This window comes from Centruroides sculpturatus, unplaced genomic scaffold, assembly GCF_000671375.1.
Source record: "Centruroides sculpturatus isolate CEXI.00-Female unplaced genomic scaffold, Cexi_2.0 scaffold322, whole genome shotgun sequence".
NCBI classification, from domain to species: Eukaryota; Metazoa; Arthropoda; class Arachnida; order Scorpiones; family Buthidae; genus Centruroides; species Centruroides sculpturatus.
In genome coordinates, this window is record NW_019384652.1 from 621,448 (window position 1) to 641,404 (window position 19,957).

Consider the following 19,957-nt stretch of genomic DNA (forward strand, 5'->3'; position numbering starts at 1 on the left):
TAGGTTGTTGGTGGCGTGCTATAAGTGTTTTAATTAGGCGCGTAGGGTAACCATGTAGTCTAGCCACATTCGAAATAGATTCCAATTCCATTTTTCTATCTTCCGCGCTTGAACAATGGGTGAAAGCTCTTCTTACTAGGGTCTTAAAAGCGGAGATCTTGTAACCAACCGGATCATGTGATTGAGCATGTATAAAAAGAGGCGCATACGAGCTCTTACGGTATACTTTAGTTGTTATTCGACCCTGTTGCAAGCTAATGTCAATATCAAGAAAATGCACGTTGGTGGAGCTCTGCTGTTCAGCCCTCAACAAGAGGCCATAAGCGTTACTATTGAAAGTTTCAGTGAATGCCACCAAGTCCGGTTTTCTCTTCCAAACAATGAATACGTCATCCACGTATCTAGCGTATAATATAATGTCATCGTTAAAGTCAGGTAAGACTTGTTGTTCGAGGTGCCTGACCACCAATTCACATAATGTTCCTGATATGGGGCTGTTTAATTCATTTTAATATTTGCTGTTCTTATTTTTTGTTCAGGCAACACTGGGCTTATCTGCTAGTTAAATACACCTTGTATAGCTGGAGTTATAAAAGATGTACTGCTTCTTTTGTTTGTCTCCAGTTTTATCAAATTATTTTGTATAGACAATGTCAGTAATAAGAGAGAAATAATACAAATTATATACTTTAATAGCATGATTTCTAATTTCTTGCAATTCAATATTATTAATCTATAAGAATTTTGTCTATTGAAAAAATATATATGTTATGATTTATATTTTGATCAACGTAATTTGTGAATACCAACATTATTTCTTTTAAAGTGTGAAAATATCATAAAACTTTACATTTGTTTTAATATTAAATACTGAGTCTGATAAAATTTTTCTTAAATTTGCGCAATATAGTTAAAAATATGATATATTTCTGTTTAAAAACAATTTTTATAATATTTTTTCTTGTTTATGTACTTAATAATAGATACCTTCTATCTCTGTCCAATTGACAGCTACTTCACTGATTGGAATCTTCATTTCTCGTGCTAAGTGTAAAAGTTCTACATCGAAAGCCCTGAAAATTAAGCAATATCTTAAAAAGTTATTTTAAAAAATTATTTATGAGAATAAAATACACTATATACAATTTAGTTAAATTCAAAATCTACTTGACTTTCCTAATCAAAGATTTTTTAAACTTAACAAATTCCTAAAGGAAAATGACATTGATATTATAAAAAAATATTTTTTATTACAATAATAATAACCATAGCAGTAAATTTTCTATTAATATAACTGAATTACAAATATATGCTATTTTTTTTCTTATTTAATATATATATATTTTACAGAAATACTGGATATAACTATTAATATAAATAACAACTCAAGAAACCCAATTTTTGATTAAAACCAGACAATCTGCCAAATTATTGGACTATGATCTGGCAAAATTAAATATAAAGATATAAAGTAAATTTGTCTAGAGATATAAAGTAATTTGTCTAGAGGTAGGCAGTTAAGCCACAATCTCATGATAATTTTAATAATTATAATAAATTAATTTTTAATTTAGAATCGAGATGCCATGAGATGGCAGCTTGACCACCTACTTCTAAACAAATTACATTGTATCTAATTATTCATTTAGCCTACTCATAGCTTGATAATTCAGCACATCATCTGACTAATAAATTATTAATAAAAACATTTATAAAAATATGTATTTGGAAAAGAAAACACGAATTTTTATGAAATCAAAAGAAGCTGGTTATGAAGAATTTGAGTGTCATTCACATGATATAATAAAAATACATCTATATCATGTACAAACAATTTTAGTACAATACTTCATTTATATACCATTATATTTCTTTAGTAACTTATTAATATGACTTTAATCATTAATTAGCATCTTAGTGTATTAGAATTTTAGCTATTAATTAGTATTAATTAATGTAATAATAGCTTATCATTGTAGATAATTAAATTAACATACTGGATTTTATGATTATTTATAAAAGAATAACAGCAAGTTCAATGTAAAGTTATTATATTAAATTCATTATTAAAAACTGATTTACAATTTACCATCTTTCTACATGTAATGCAGGAAATAAAATCTGAGCAGCTTCTCTTGTTAGCATTTTAAAACCACACTGTGTATCTCTAACTCCTTTAACTCCAAACAACCAGACCAAAAAATGAAATCCATACATGAGGAATGTTCGAAAAACAGATCTCTGATTAAAAAAAATTAATTTTATCAATTTGTATTTTTTATATAATAACTGTATATAAATAATCTGTGTCAACATTAGCAATTCTAAAATCATCAAACATCATTACTACACTCGATACGTTTAAAGCTATACACCAACCAAAGCCAAATATTATCAGGCTAGAAATGGCTATAATACTAATAATTTAAAAGACAATTTGGCATTAGAGTTAGGCCGTTAGTTATTATAGCCATTTCTAGCTTGATAATATTTGGCTTTGGTTGGTGTCTAGCTTTAATATTTTAATGTTAATGTTAGAAGATTGAAATTTTATTTTTACTTATTTTTTCACATAGTGTTAACACTATGTGCAAACTTATTTTTTCACATAGTGTTGCTGTTCAATAAGATAAATTTATATTTTTAGATTCCAATTTAAACATTTAAACGGATTGTTTAGTTATTAAGTAAAAAGATAATTCAGTTTTATTTTTTTTGAAGTAGGATGGATGGAGTGGTAGCATTAATCATTTTTAATTTTCCTTTAATCCAGTCCTATAAATCTGGAAACCCTAACCAAGGATGATCTAAATTGAAAATCAAACATTTCTCATTAAATATTTTTTGGTAACCAGAATTTTGGCAGTTTGTTATCATCATCATAATGGTGCAAAGTTTTCTGGAATTTCATGAATGCTACAATTTCTGTAAATTTTCTAATATAAAAATTTTTCATAAATTCCTCATAATTAAATGATAAATTCATATCAAAGTAAATACACAAAACTTTAAACAATCAAATTACTGATTATTTCTTTAATTTAACAGAATTAATTTACAAGATTTTTTCTTTATAAATAAATGCATACTAGAACTATAATTTCTATTTATAGTTAAAATTTATTAATGCACTGAAAAATAAATGCTGAGAAATCATATGAAATTTTTGAAATTTTATCTTTCTAATCATACATTTATTTGATTAATGCAGTACTGTAACAAAAAATGGAATTGCAAACTTAAATAATAGCTAAATAATTAGGAAAATTTAATAACATCAATATGATATTTATTGTAGCATCAATCAATTAAAAAGCCTGCATGATATGTAATCTCTAACTATTTACAAAAATACATTAAATCTTTTAATAACTTTAATTTCAAAATAGTATATAAAAGCAAAACATTTTATAAGAAAACAAATCAGTCACATTCAATATCATATTTAATAAATTGTCAATTAGAATGTTTACATTCTTATGAAATCATGCATTGAGTTTAAAAGTAATATTTATAAAAATAAATATTTTCAGAATATATTTTTTCTTATGGAATATAAAAACTATATTCTGAAAATAATTTTATTCTGTATAAAATGATCTAATTAGATTAATTAATTAATTCCTTAATTTAAATAAGTTTAAAATTAACTTTCTTTGATAAGTATTTTAAAATAATAATAATAATAATTTGTTGCAACTTATTTACAACCTGATTATACGTATCATTAAAATGTTTGGTTACAAAAAACTTTCAGAATACAAAATAATGATGGCAATTTTTTGTACATGTTGAAAACATTTGAAGTATTAAAAACCTTTTTTCATACATTTAACACTAACAAACTGACTAATTGTCTTCATATTATCTTAACTAAAACTTTCTGAAATTGAATAAAATTTACTTGCTAAACATCTTTGAATTTAAAGTGATTTTTAGACTTTTTTAACATTAGTAAATAATAAATGAACTGTAGTTTATTATAGTTAGTTCTCAATAAGAATATATGATAAGATTTTTGATATCCAATTTTACTTGTAGCACAGATGATAATCAGCTTTTCTACTATTTCAAGATAGCTTTTTATATTAAATTTTTTTATAATCAAAGATAGTCATTTAATATTCATAACATAGTTTGGTTTTTAAAATGAACTTATAGAATAACTTTGACAAAAGCTATTTTATTTCAATTGCTTGATTCTAAAATTTTACAAATACTATATAAATTTTAGATTTATTCTAGCATCAAAAAGTGAAAAGCAATCAACAACCTGTATTAACATCTGTTAAACTAGATATTCTGCTCTAATAAATTTTTCAAAAATAAAAATCACTAGAGGCTAAACAATTCCAGAGATTTTATTCATTAAATAGCCTATTCACTTTTAAATAATTCGTGACATAAAAAGTAAAAGTAAATTTTTAATATTTTTAGTTATTTTGAATGATTTAACTAACTACTTGATCTTAAGTAGATATATTTTAAAATGATGTTATTGTAAACTAAATTCTTCTTTGTGTTTAAATTCTTTTTTTTTCATATTTAATGGAATATATATATATATATATATATAGAAATTAAATTGTAATTTTATTAGAGAGAAACATATACAGTAATATAATATGTAAATGTAGTTCAAATAGAAGAGCAAAAAATATTACAATTATTATAACAATTTTTCAAATATTTTAAAAATTTAATTAAATACAAAATTTAAAAAATGATTGCATTTAAAATAAAATTTTATTAGTACATTATAGATCAATTCAGGGGAAAAGCAAGACCTTTAATTTTAATAAAAACAAAAAAACAAAATCTGTTTTATTACTATTGAAGAAACAAAAATTAGTTTAATTTATATTAAATAAAATTTCATTTTGATAGAATACAGATTTATATTTTTTTCAAATATGAAGGAAACTAAAATAAAAAGGATTAATTTTTTATTTTTTATTATGAGTTAATTAATTCTAGCTATTCTCAGGAATAAATAATCAGTTCATAGCTAAACTAATGCTACATCATTATTTAGGTATAAATTTTTAATTTTAGAGATGGCTATAATAACTAAACTTCTAGTGGTGCAATATCTTTTAAATTCACGTTAAATTATGTTTAAATTAAATGCATAATATTATGTTTATATCAAGAATTAAGCATACATAACTTGATTTATTAATGATATTACATCATACAAATTAACTTTTAAAAATTTTAAATTTCAAAAGCTTTTTATTCAATTAATTAAAACTTCTAATAAAAGAATTCTTTTTTTGTTATTAAAATTAAACTCAAAGTTTCTGTGTGTCTGAAAAAGCTAGTTAATTCAAATTTGTTAAAAGCTATTTGCTAAAAGTTTTCAATTAATTATTGAAAAACTTTTTAAAAAGAATAGCATAAAAGATAAATTAGTTTAGTTACAATTACTTGAGATAATAAGCAATGACTGTATACACCAGTATTTACATTTGTTAAATTCTTTATTGCAATATCTTTATCATATAGAAATTTGGTCAACTTATTCCTGAAGTCACACTTCATTAAGTTCCAAACAGAATTAAATGACTATCTAGGTTATTTATAGTAACTAGTCTATTAGGTGTAATTAACAAGAAAAAATAGTAGTCTGACCAGTTCATTCTTTATTCTTTGACAGATTAAACAAACTAAAATAAAAATAAAGTAAGCATTATATTAAAAGGAAATGAAAACTGAAGAAAAATTAAAATGTTTACATGTAACAAACTAAATAACTTTTTTTATTATGTACAATTTACATTTTTACATACAGTAGAAAAGTTATATTCATTTAAGTTTATAAAAGCAAACAATTTATTAAAATAAACATGTTTAATAGCAGCAGCTAAAGTCCTAGATTAGGATCATGTATTAAACAAATGAAACAAAAGCTAGATTAGATATGAAAATACATAGCATTAATTTTTTTTAATGTGGAAAAACTTAATAAATTATATTAAAAAATTTTGGTAATTATTATTATTAATTTTTCTAGTAAATTTAAATATTAATAAAAGTCAAATTTTAAAATCATTATAATGAAAATTAGCATAATAATGTAGGCTAACTCATAAGATGTAATTATATAAATCATGTTATGTATGTACAGTACCTTATAGTTTAATTTTTAGCAAAAACATAATATTTATTTAAAATAATTGAATACTAACAAAAGTACTGTGTAAATATATATATCCTACATTATTATGATAAATTTAATGAATTGCATTTGTAAACATTATAAAAAAATTAAAAAGGCAAAAATAAATAAGCATTAATAAATGTATACTGAAATTAATATTGTTAGTGTATATGTAATATATATATATATCAATGTAAATGTAATCAGTTATGATAAACATTCATTATATATATATAATTTTTTTTTACTTCATAAATTCAAAAAATTTTCTTCTTATACAAATGTCAGTCTTATATATAATTATATTTGTTACAAATAAATTAATATTTTTAATCCTATTTTGTGAATAATAAATAATATTTAATTAAATTTTCACATAATTTAGAATCATTTGATTGAAGATCAAAAAAATTTTAAAGTATCATAACATTATTATTTTACAAATTGAAGCAATTATTTAATCTGATCAAATTTATTTATTCTACAAATTAACGTTTATAAAATAAAAGAAATTATTGATGCATATTAATATTGTATATAATAAAATTTTATACTTGCAACAAAAATGAATAAATTACTATATTCTTATTTCAATTATAAACATTGATAGTACACTCTATGTTATGTTTAATACGTTAAATTAATCTCAGAATAATTGATTCAAATAATATCAGTTAATCCATAATCATATTTATTTAAATTAATTAAAACTTCTTTAGTCAAATAATTAATAACAATAAATACAATACATAAACTTTAACATAATGATTTATGTATTATAATAGTATTGTATGTTAACAGTTGCAAATAAAAACTATAACTATGAATATTCAAAATTCACAAAAAAAAATCTTTGTTTGCAGCTAAAACAGTTTAATTACAAACTTTTTTGAAGACTATTTTAATAGTTTGTCTTTTTATAACAATTTTTTAAAATATGATATAATTTTTATAATGCATATTTCCATTATGTGCATTATAATAAATGTAATAGCTTGATTATTCTATTTGTATAAAAAATTTATATATTTTTTTGAATCTAATAAGTAAATCTAAACCAATTTGTAATAAAAACTGAAAACTAAAACATTACATTTAATTATATTTAAATGTAAAGCATCTAAAATATTATTACATCATGTAATACAAAATTAATATATAATGTATTACAACAAAAAGAAAAGCATTCAGCATTTATATGATTGATAGTATATATAAAGTAAAAAATAAAACCTTAATAAACAAAGGTTAAAACAACCATTTCTAAGAGATATTCCAACAAAGATCTGGAATTTTTGAGATTTCAGAACTCGATGATGCCAAGCATGCATGGAAATCAAAGGGCATAAAACATCTTCAAATATTTTGACAAAAATTTGGCAAGATTATCGAGTCCTTTTATTATTGGTATAAAAAGAGAGGATAATCTTGCTATTGATAATTCAGTCATGACACTATCATACAAAATTGTTAATATCTTAGAAATGATAGACTTTTCATGATTTACTAATGTTTTTTTATTTAGTCTGGTGTGTACTATCTACCATATAAATGATAAATGCTTTTTTAACACACTGTATATGCTGGAGTGACAACATTAGAAAAAACTTTAATATCATGAAAATTTAAATGAGAATAATCAATAGTTAAAAAATGTTTTTTTACAATATCTGGCAAATAAAATATCCCTTTATCATGCATATAAAACATTTTCTATATATAGTAAAATTAACTTTATTGGAGGAAAAAACAAATGGCACATATAAAAATCAATAAGCATAGCTTAATTATAAACATAATTCTGCATATTTAAAATAATTATATAAATTATACAGTGTTAGTTTAGTGATTACATTTAAATACTTTGAAACTTATATAGGCCTAATGGCAACTCATTCTATAATTCAATCAAATTAAATCTAATCCTTTTGCCTCTGCCTAGAGATACTTAAAAGTACATGATATTTTGACAATTTGTCATTACAAAATTTACATTTAATATCTACAATTTTATAAACTTCATCTTCTAATGACAAATAATAACTATTTAATCTTAGTTAACTAGAAAGTTTTTAATATAATAAGGAATGGGGAAAAAAAACACTTAATACTTTCTTTAATGATAAGTATAAATTTTGCTGAAGGAACTAATCACACAGGGGACACACCAATAATTGACTATGCAAACTTTATTATACCAAGAAATGCATTTAGGGCTTTCTGTCCCTCCTCAGTCCTTTAAAGCTCTTACAGATCTAATTAATTAAAGATCTACTTAATTAAACAATAATTGCTACATAATTTGTATACATAACACTGAATTCATAATACATTTTCTGAAAATTTAAATACAGTAAATTACCTTTAATATATTTTAAAAAACAGTCAGTGACCACTGAATGAATAAACTTTGTATTGATAAACTAATAATATGAAAATAAAATTATGTTTATGTAAGACTATGATAATTTTTTTTAAAATTAAAACAAAAAATGAAAAAATAGAAGGCATATACCTGTATAAAATTATAAATAAAAGTAAAATGAATTAAAAGGTTGATTAAAAAGGAAAACGTTTTATAATAAATGTAAAAAGAGCCTTATTAACCACTATAAAAAACTTAAAACTTCACTGTACATTTGTCAGCAAAGTTAGGATATATCCTACAAGATACAGCACATTATAAAACATGGGGATGAAAGAGGGATCTACAATGGACTTGTCTAATTATGTAATAATGGCTACCAGATCTCACTGATGACTATATGCCTGTGTTTAAATTCATTCTGTTTTCTTTAATTTTAATGATTTCTAAATGCTCAAAGTTTTCTTTTTATAATAATTTTTCAATCATTGTTTAGTGATACCTCACATCCTTTCTGATTACATTGCATGGTAACTGCAGAATTGATATAATTATACTTAATTGCACATAGATGTTCTCTAATCCTGGTTTTTTGTGTTGTTCTCATTTCATCTATATTGTAATATTTTGGTTGAAAATTACATAAAATTTTGTATACTATTCTATTATTTTGCATTATATCTGTTTTCTTGTTAATTGATTCTTTAGTTTTTAACATGTTTTTAATGCTGTTATTAAATGTGGGGCAATAATAATATTGTATGCTTTTAATACTTTTTATTTCTTTTCAAATACTATAGGAATATAATCAAATTTTCTATAGATCATTTATACTGATGGTACATTTGGCCATATTGTTTGTTCTGTATTGCTATTGTTAAGCCATTTTTTTGATTATCTTGTTTGGATAATTATTTAATTGGAAAAAGTGATGTATGTCTTCAGTTTCTTTACTTTGATCTACCATAATGTTCGTACATATTTAATTTTTGTAATAAACATATTGAGTATGTTCTTTTTAATGTACATAGGTGCACTGGAATATTAATTAATAATTTTATCATCATATGGTTTAATGTATTTTTTAAAAAATAATTCCTACTCATTGTAAGATCCCTGGACGGTGACATCTAAAAAATTTAATATGCCACTATTTTCTTTTTCTAATTCAAAAATTATATTATTGTGGATATTATTGGCATAGCCAAGTATTATCTGAAGGTTGGTTAAACCTTTAGTACAAATAATAAAACAGTCACATACATATCTGTTATAAAATATTATGCCACAGAGATTTTGAATTATTTGGTCAATTTTTTATCATACATAATTCCATAAGTTTTAGTCCAATACAAGAGCACATGAAGATGCCCTTTCAGGTGTCTAGAAACTTCCCATTACAAATAAAATTATTATCTAAAACACACTGAACCAGTTAAATCATCCATTTGTCGCATTCCACATTATTTAATGCTACTAAAATTGTTATTTTTAAAGAAAAATCCAAAATAACATAAAGCAACTTTCTATAATTGATAACATATATCTTTTCTTTGTAAATCATACTAAAAAATAACAGACTAATAAACTATTTTCCAATAACTTAACACTACTATTCCAATTGTCACCATCACTTAAAAACAGTTGTAATGATAAGCCATAACAATTTAAAACATAATTCAACTGTTTACACTAATTACAATTAGTTGAACTAAAATTTTTTGTTTTTTGATTAATGCATTCAACATGTTTTAAATTAACACATTCTTAGATAACTTCAGTTTATTTAAATAAGTTATAGTATTTAATAACAGATTAATATTAGAATAAAATATTTATTATTCAAGTTAATTTAAATGAAATTTTTTCAGTATGTTATATTCCAAACCAAATACTCTCCAAATAAACCTGTTTTCTATTCATCTCAAAAACATATTGACCAAACAGGTGCACAAAAACCAAATTAATCACAGAATTAAAAAATTTAAGCATAAAATAAATAGTTTTAACACTTTCTGCTTTTATTCTTTTAATTTGTTCATAAAAATTAAAAATTGGAAACACATTCCATTTAATAGTTTATATGACATTATTCTCATTTTATTTAGTATCTAACCATTCCATATTCATGTAATTGTTTAAAAAAATATATGAAAAGTATTTCCTTTAATGAAAAAAGATAATGTTCAAAATATTTATGAATTTTGTAAATATGTATTACACACACTAACAAAAACTTTAATTTAACAGACATCATCATTGTGCATAGTTTATGAAGAAATTCTAACTAGGAATACTATATTTTCATTCTCAAAAATGAAAAAATTTCAAGATTTAATTTTTAAGAAATCAGATTGCAAAGAGAATAAAAACAAAACAAGAAGAAAAATGTTTTAAACTTGCTTTCCTTTCAACTTTTAAGCTAAAAGAAAAAGAAATTATAGAAAGATATGAATTAATTATGATTAAATGTATGTTTTAAAGCTTTTTACTTTTTTAGTTGTACATAAGAACAAACACACAAATAGTAATGAAAATATTAGTTTGAAATAAGAGAGATACATATGCTAATATGCCAAATACTTAATTTAACACTTCCACAAACTTCTAAAATTTATTACTGTTTAAATGGATAAAATAGATATTTTTCTAATAGTTCTTTATCTGTTTGAGAAAAACGAACATGTGAATATATAATAAATTATTAATTATTCAATTAACAAAATCAAAGACTTGATATTTCATTTTGCTTCAAACATAAGGAATTCATATTGACTCAAATTTATTTTCTGAAATGTTAGCCAACAAAAAGATAAACTTCCATATTAAACTAAAATATTCAGCATGGAATCTATCTTGGTCAATTCTAAGTACACCCTATAACACTGTTGATTATTCCGTTTTATATGAATTCCATGTTGTACGAGTCACTTAGATTTTACAAACACGTGTGCCGGGCTGTGAATGGCTCGCGTATTTGTAAAATGTAAGTGACTCGTACAACATGGAATTCATATAAAATGGAATAATCAACAGTGTTATAGGGGGGTCAAATGTACAGTGAAATCCTACTAAAATCAGATTGGAGTTGAGGATCATTCAAGTTTGTAAAAATCAAATTAGTAGGATTCTTTTTTATATCATCAGGAATGTGAGATTTTATTATGACTTAAATACATACAATTTTATTGTACTTTCAGAGATTATTATTCCAATACTATGCCATTTACATTGTGCATAAAAATGGCAAATTTAGATTGCTGAAGTCATCTAACTTACAAATATTTTTCCTTTTTTTTTTCTGCTATTTTTCTACAATCATACAATCATAAATTTGGCATTGTAATTATAATAACTTATATGGTATCAAAACTCTACATTCTAAAACTTTACAATTTAATTACATTACAAATCTAATGAATAACTTAGCAAAATATATTGAAAAAGTTATCACAAAAAAATCATTTCATGTAGCAATAATAGCATTGCTTGGTTATGTTACACTTTCTTCTGCTGACAACATCAATCAAAAGTGTATTACTTACAAATACAGTACAAATACCAAGAGTAATCTCAAATCATGTTCTTTATTGAACTTTAATAGTAATAAGTTTATATCTACTAAAACTAATTATTACTAAATGACTAGTATTAGAAATATATCTAATCTGAGAGATCCAATTTTGTCATTCATATGATTTTTTTTAGTTTTTTATAGCAAATTTTTGTTTGATTGATTAATAAAATTATTAGTTTTTACAATAATGCTTTTAAGATAGTAGATTTTAATTTTATGACACTGAAACCATTAATTTCATATTTTTTAGTAAGCAAAATTAATTTAATCTTTTTCCTTCCCTCAAAGATACTCTTAAGATCCTAAATCTAGATACAAAAAGTAATAGAAGCTTTATTCATTTGCAATTAATGATTTTATTAAATACCCAAATTTATAAGTCTGAAATGATGACCAAGATCAATAAGCTTTTACCCAATTTTATTTATTGGATCTTATAGATCTTATGGTATCATTGATAGTAGAAATTTTCATATCTCCATTATTTATAAGTTATTTTGATTTTTTTCAAATTATTTATCATCAAAATACTCTCAGATTATATTATAACAATAAGGTAACAGAAAAAAATTAAATACAGATTGCTCATCATGATGTAAAATCAAATCAAAATAATCATTAAAATATTCAAAAAAAAATTTTACAGAGTATTTTTTAAATATATAATTTTTCAACCAGATTAATTAAAATTATTGTGAATTTTTAGAATTATGTAGTTCAATTGCAATTTTAAAAAAATCACTTGATTTTTTTCTTATAATTTAATTTTAATACTCTAAAATAAATTATGCATACAAATAAATTATATCTTTATGTTAATTTTTTACTATCATATAGAGCTGTGAAGAGATAAAATTGCAATAATAATCACATACCTATGTAAAAATTTCAGTCTATTTTAATATTAAATATGATATATATAAATTACTAAACATTCAAGTTACTTATAATGCCATTTGGATGAATTTTAAATAGTATAACATATGCTATTGGATAATTTAATCAAGTGTGTTCTTGCATAACTTTTATCTCTGAAAAGCTAAAATATATTTATATTGATTTTTATTCTAATAACTAGTTTCTTAATAAATTCTCTCTTTTTCAGTGAAAAAGTTATTCTTTATCATGTACTTGACACAAAAATAGTATTTTAATGAAAATATTTTTCTATCATAATGATACAAAAAATCCAAAAATATAGTATTGCTTGATATTAATCAAACATATCTAAATGTCTGTTAACAATAATATTGCAAATATTTTTGGATTATTAACATTTCTTTTGTATTACTAATTATTTCTTCAATAATATTTAAAAAAACTGAACAATAAACATCTGTGATGATGATAACATACTATTCATTATATATCAGATTAAAAAGTAAATTTAAAAGTTAAAATTAACAACAATTATTATGTTTAGCCAATTGTTTTAATTATATAATTATATTTCATTTGAAGCAAAAAGATTATATATCACTTATATTTTCAAATTTTTCTCAAATTTTATGAAAACATTGGCCAAATTATCCAGCAATACCAGATGAATGCAAATAATTATCAGGAATTACATCATAATTTCTCATCATTATAATCATCAAAACTATTATGAAATTAAATCCTTATGGCTTAATGATAAATATATAATCTAAAAATCTATGTATTGTATTTGCAAAACAGATCAAAGACTCATCAAGTTTTTGGGTGAATTACAATATCTCAAAAATGACTTCAATAAATAATAAATAGAAAACAAAAATATATAAAATTATTATATATCCAGCTTGGCCATATTTTATACCTCAGTCTGTTTTATGAAGAAAAAAGTAATGGCTGTATTTGCATAAAAAAGATATTTAATGAAATAAAATCATCTTGGAAGAAAATTATGCTAATTCTGATTTAAATACTTTGTATATCTGCAAATGAAAAGATTTTGAACACAATCATTATCTCTGATTAATAATGAAATAAATTAGAGTGCTTTTTTAAGTTTATAATAAATTAATTGATATTATTAAATCAAAAGACTTAAAATAATAAAGTTGTTTTATTTGTATTTTATAAATTTCTGATTCAGAATTTCTGATAAACCATTATGATGATAATAAATTACTTTAATTAGTCTTATTGATACGTTGAAGTAATGAAATGACAAATATTTCTACTATTTATTAGTGTAAATAAGTATTCTACATATAAGAAACTTTATCTTTTAGATCAAACATATTTTGGATCAAAATTCATCAAACAAAAATTAGCTTTATATTTATGAATATATTTCATTATCTTTCTAAATACTGTATATGAAACTTGTTAAGACCATTTATTTTTGTCATTTATAAAAATATTCTTAATTTTAAAGCACTACTTAAATTTTTTTCTCAAGTATTTTTAACTAAGTATTTTCCATATGATCTTTTTCTGTTAAATGCCATATTTTCTGTTATAAGATATATGAATACAGTATATTCTTCCAGAAATATTGAAGCATTGTTTTTCATATTTCAATTGAAAAAGCATAGATAATTATTTAGTATGGAATGCTGTATTTACAAATGCAATAAATAATATTTTTAGTAGTGTATATCATGACATTTATTATATAGAAATTTATGATAAACATAAACTGCTCGATTATTTTCAGCTATATAACCCAAAAATTATTTACCAGTTTAGGCTTATGTTTGGCAATTCACTTAGACTTGTTTTGTATGCATGAAATTCACGGTGCATGCAAGATTCATTCAATTTACTGATCTTTTGACAAATCTGGCATATTCTTACTATTCAATAATTTTTTTTATTTGTTGGGATGAATGAATGAATTATGAAGTCATATTCTAACATCTTCAAATGAATTGTCCTTTAGATAAAAAAATTTTTTAAAAGTTAACACAAAAATTGTCATTCAAAAATAATTTTTTAATATATTTCCTCTGTAAGAAGAGATATCATCTTAAAAATAGTTTTTTATGCAATAAGTAGGATTGATAAAATGTTTCTACAAAAATATATTTTATTGTTATAAAAATATATTATTGCAAACAACAAACAATCTTTCATTAGCAATATTCTTTATTGATAGTTATGTAAAATAATAAAAACTACAGTATAATAATTCATTCCATATCAATATTTTTCATTAACTTATTACTTTGAACTATTGCCAAATTTTAGACATTAATTTAAAAGAATATAATAAGGATGACAGGGCTAGTATACTATCTGTATATATACTATACTCTAAATTATCTAGGTGATTGTCAAATTATATATGTGCATAGTTTTTTAAACAACACAAACTTTTTTTTTTTGTTTTTCTTGTATTTTTAAAAGTAAATTAAATTTTACATAATACAAATACAATAAAAGAAATATATGACTAACTAATTAGTCTATACTAAGACTATTATTTTATTGGACAACGGAGTCAACTTATTTATTGCGAGGTTGCAGCTGAAGTTTTCAGTGTGAATACGTGAATGACGAATGTTCAGCACCACCATCCCATAAACCTAGAAGTTTGACAATGACATTTGGAATGTTGAGCATGATTCCACTAATGTTCCAAATGCCATTGTCAAACTTCTAGGTATACAGGAAAATGTGAACGTTCAACGTTCATATTTTCGCATTGAAAACTTCGGCTGCAACCTCGCTTCTAAATTTACTTTTGATTGATTCTGAATTTGGACATTACTAATATAAATATTTTAATTGATTTTAATATAATGGAAAAATGTAATTACTAGTATATATTCAAAGAAAATAGGCCTACAGATTTATTTAAGAAAAAATTTACACTAAAGATAAACAAGTTTTCAAATTCATTAAAATGTAGTCATAATTAATGATTGAATTTCTAATACATAAATTTTAAAATATCATAGATTTCATAAAAACATATATTTGATAGGTATTTTAAACAAAAATATTAATAACTTTTAAGCTAGAAATATTTTCTGATATAAGTATTAATAGTATAAAAAGATATACTTCATGTTTTTAAAATCTGTAATAGTTTATGTCAACATGGATTTTTTTTTATCTTGAATAAATACATTAAATTAAAATGAATAGCCATTCAAACAAATATATTTAATTTCTACATTAAATAAACGAAAACTTATATGAATTTTCTACTTTATCAAAAATTTCATTATCCTATTTAAAATGATTTTTAAGATCATTATACTATATGTAACAATATTTATTAAAGATGTACTGTACATAATGCTATTTTTTAGTTCTATTAAAAGTTAGTACAAGTAATAGTCAATTTCTCATTTATCAAATCACAAACAGTAAGATAATTTTCATATATCAAAGAATAAAAATGTCATTTGCTTGGTCTACCATTAAAACTTATATAAAAAATATGAATAATTTAGTAATAAATCACCATTAATCTAAAATCATGTTTTTCTAATCTTTTCAGTTCAATACATATATATGTAAAAATTAGCAACTGCTTAGTATCAAAACATAATATAATTGTTAAAATATTTAAATATCAAATCTATGTTTAATTATAGCATTCTAGCATTTAAAAACATGTGAAAAATAGCATTAGTTTATGTTCACATAATTAATAGTGTTTCTTAATTCTACACAGTGTAGTTTAAGACATTTCTATTTGATAATACAAACCTAAAAATATATAATAATTTTATAAAATTAAAAAGACAAATTAATCCTTTCAGAATACAGAATTTTATCTGAATATTGTAAAAATTCTTTATTACAAAAAGCTTTTAAAAACATATATTTTCTTATTATTAACATTTCATTATAAATTTATTACCTTGTACCACAATTTTTGTTACTTATTTAAAAAAAATATTTTTGATAAGTACTGTTACTAGCTGATTTACTCATCCCTCTATTGTGAATTATTTCCTATTACAATTAATATAATTAATTTAAATTTATTTTTTATATTATTTATGTTTTATTAAAATGACAAAATGACTAACAAAAGCAGATTTTAAACTCTAAAATTACAGATGAATTATTATTTACAGATAGTATTTACAATCATAAAAAAAACATAGCCAATAGCAATAATAAAATGATTTTTATAAGCTTTTTGCCTTATGTATTAATCATGGGAATAACAATTTATTTTGGTTCAATTTTATGAATCTTTAATTCATGTTTCCTTAAATTGAATATACAGAATACCAAAGCATTATACTAAAAATACTATGAAAATAGAAAAAAAATTATCATCCCTCCTAAAAATAAATAGAATCATTAATATACCAAATATCATTGACATTCGTAAATAAAAATGCAGCAACTGATTTTCATCAAATTTCTACTTTATACATTTTAACTCTATCACTTAAATTCTTATCTATTAATACTAACAATTTACACCAATTACAAATCTGTAAATATAATAATCACTCGATACCGCAGAAAAATATTCTACAACAATCTATTTACAAAATAATTTTTTAATTTTAAATTATATTTGCTAATTAAAAACAAAAATCTAATTCGCCTTAAAAATATTAAACCCACTAAAACAACAGAAAAATTTCATAAAATTGAAACAACAAAACTAAATATTTTTATAATAAAATTAAATATATATATNTTTCCACAATTCTTTTATGATACAATTTTATTTTACTACTAAATAATCTCATTCAGATACTTTATCAATGATAACACAGCACAACACGTCATCAACAAACGTGCATTGTTATAAAAATACGTAATAATTGAAATTGAAAACTTTTTAATTCATTCAAAACTTTACAATTTTTTTCTTTTTTTATTTATTTATTTTTTTTTACAAAACAGTTGAAACTTGTGACCTATATTAGGCTTACTACAAACAAACTCATTTTCTTCATCGCAATTTAAATTTAAAGGAGAAAACAATATCAGGACGCTTTTAATGCGATAAAATATAAAATCCGGCGTTGAATTTATTATAATTTGGCGCCATTAAAGTATTTAAAATGAATAGAATTTAAATGAAAAACTTTCGCTAGGCCTAACCGTACATAATAAGGGGCGTCGCAAGGACAAGTAAGAAATAAGCCCTCACCTGTAAAATTGCACTCGTCAACAGACGAACGATCTTCTTGGAAGATATCTGTAATTAAATTATAAATCATTAAGCTTCTGTTGTTAAGATATCATCGTTTGTTTTAAGCTAAACTTTTCAATTTCTAACTAAATCTCACCCGCCATGTTAGAAAGATCACGAGGAACTCAATACTCTTCATTGATTCGTTAATTCGTTAACATTAAGAACCTCCTCTTTTCTAGAAATTCGTTCTAATGCTTTCGATTATTGGAGCGTGTATAGGAACATTGTTGGAAATTAACCAATGGGCGTGTTATTTATATTGGGCGTGGTTAGAATATTACACTCTTAATGCTGCGAAGTTCAAGGTTTTACTCGCGATCTTTTAAAATGTTGACTTAATTTCGTTTTGCTTTTACTTTGACAATTTTTATTTTAGTTGATAAAATTGGATATTTTAAATAGGAAAAAAAGAATTTTTGTAATATTTTCGCGTATAACCGGTAAGTACGTACTTTTTTTTTCCTTATCCTAAACTTTTTATTTACTTATTTGTTTTTCTAACGCGCAAAATTATTTAAAAATACTTTCACTTTTTATTTTATTTATATAAATTAATATGTTCTAGTTCGTGTTAATGAGCGTTTAATAAGCATTTAAAATTCTTAAATAAATTTAAATCGAATTTCATTTTATTAGTAAAAATCTTAATTTAAAGTCGCTATAAATATTTTTATTAATGGGACATTGTAGTATATAACAGAGCAAAAAATCTATATTTACAGCAGCACTACGTCACGCTTAACATTCCCAAGTAATTATAGCAGAAAGAATACTTCTGTATCCCTGCCAATGCAATGCCACAATTGTTATAGTTTCCGAATTCTACCATTTATTTCTAGTCTACTTTACCTTAATCCCGTAAATGGATAATACAGATTAACGATAACAATTTACAGGAAATTCATTTTATTGCTTATCTCTATGTCAATTGTAACGATATAGGAAGAGCGATCTAAAAAAAATCATTAATTTTGATCAATTTAAATGAATATTCAACTAGTTTCTACACTTTAATTCCTCGTTACTTCACGCTCAATTGAAGTTAGTATTATGAAAAATATGTCATATTTTTCTTTGCAGTCAATCCTCTTCTTAACGAACTTAACGGAAATGAATGATTTAGTAAAAGGAGATGACTCAAGGTGCCCACATGACGTGATGGTTCCATTTCTGGATAAATGAGATGACTCAAGCAAGGGCTAATTCTCCATTTGGGGTGGTCATCTAATTAGAGATGACCAATGACGTCACGCTTCAAACTCGAGTCCTGAATTCTAGAAATATCAATATATTAATTTACCTTAACCTTATGAAAATTCCATGTTTGAAAACCCGTAAAATTGATAACGTATGATTAATGATTAAAATTCTAAAAAATTTTAGTACCGTGTTTAATTGCTTTACAAATGTCATTGCTGCTCGAAACGACTTTTTAACTACAAATTACATATCGATCTTATTTCGTGATCGCTAGTCGATTATAAATCATGAAGGATATATTTCTGTCCTATTTAAAGATAAAATTAGCTCGGATTTTTTTTAGATGACGCTATTGATATACATTTATAATTCGTATCGACAATTCCTCCCTCATACATGATACATCCTAAACTAAACGAATATATATTCGTTTAGTTTAGGATGTATCATGTATGCATCGTTAGTATTTACAATCATAATGAATTCTAAGCGAATATTAGTTATGATAATAAGGGCATGTATCATGTATGTGGACGATAA

At 22.9% G+C, this 19,957-nt stretch overlaps 1 protein-coding gene across 1 annotated transcript in view; it reads right to left on the bottom strand.

Moving 5' to 3' along the window:
• The window catches only part of LOC111626322 (serine/threonine-protein phosphatase 4 regulatory subunit 1-like), a 256,740-nt gene extending 238,435 nt beyond the window's left edge, over window positions 1-18,305 (bottom strand). The window contains exon 1 of the mRNA XM_023369643.1: window positions 18,173-18,305. Coding sequence (XP_023225411.1) covers window positions 18,173-18,242 — 70 coding nt within the window. The 5' untranslated portion in view covers window positions 18,243-18,305. The remainder of the gene's footprint in view (window positions 1-18,172) is intronic.
• Window positions 18,306-19,957: the final 1,652 nt, after the last annotated feature.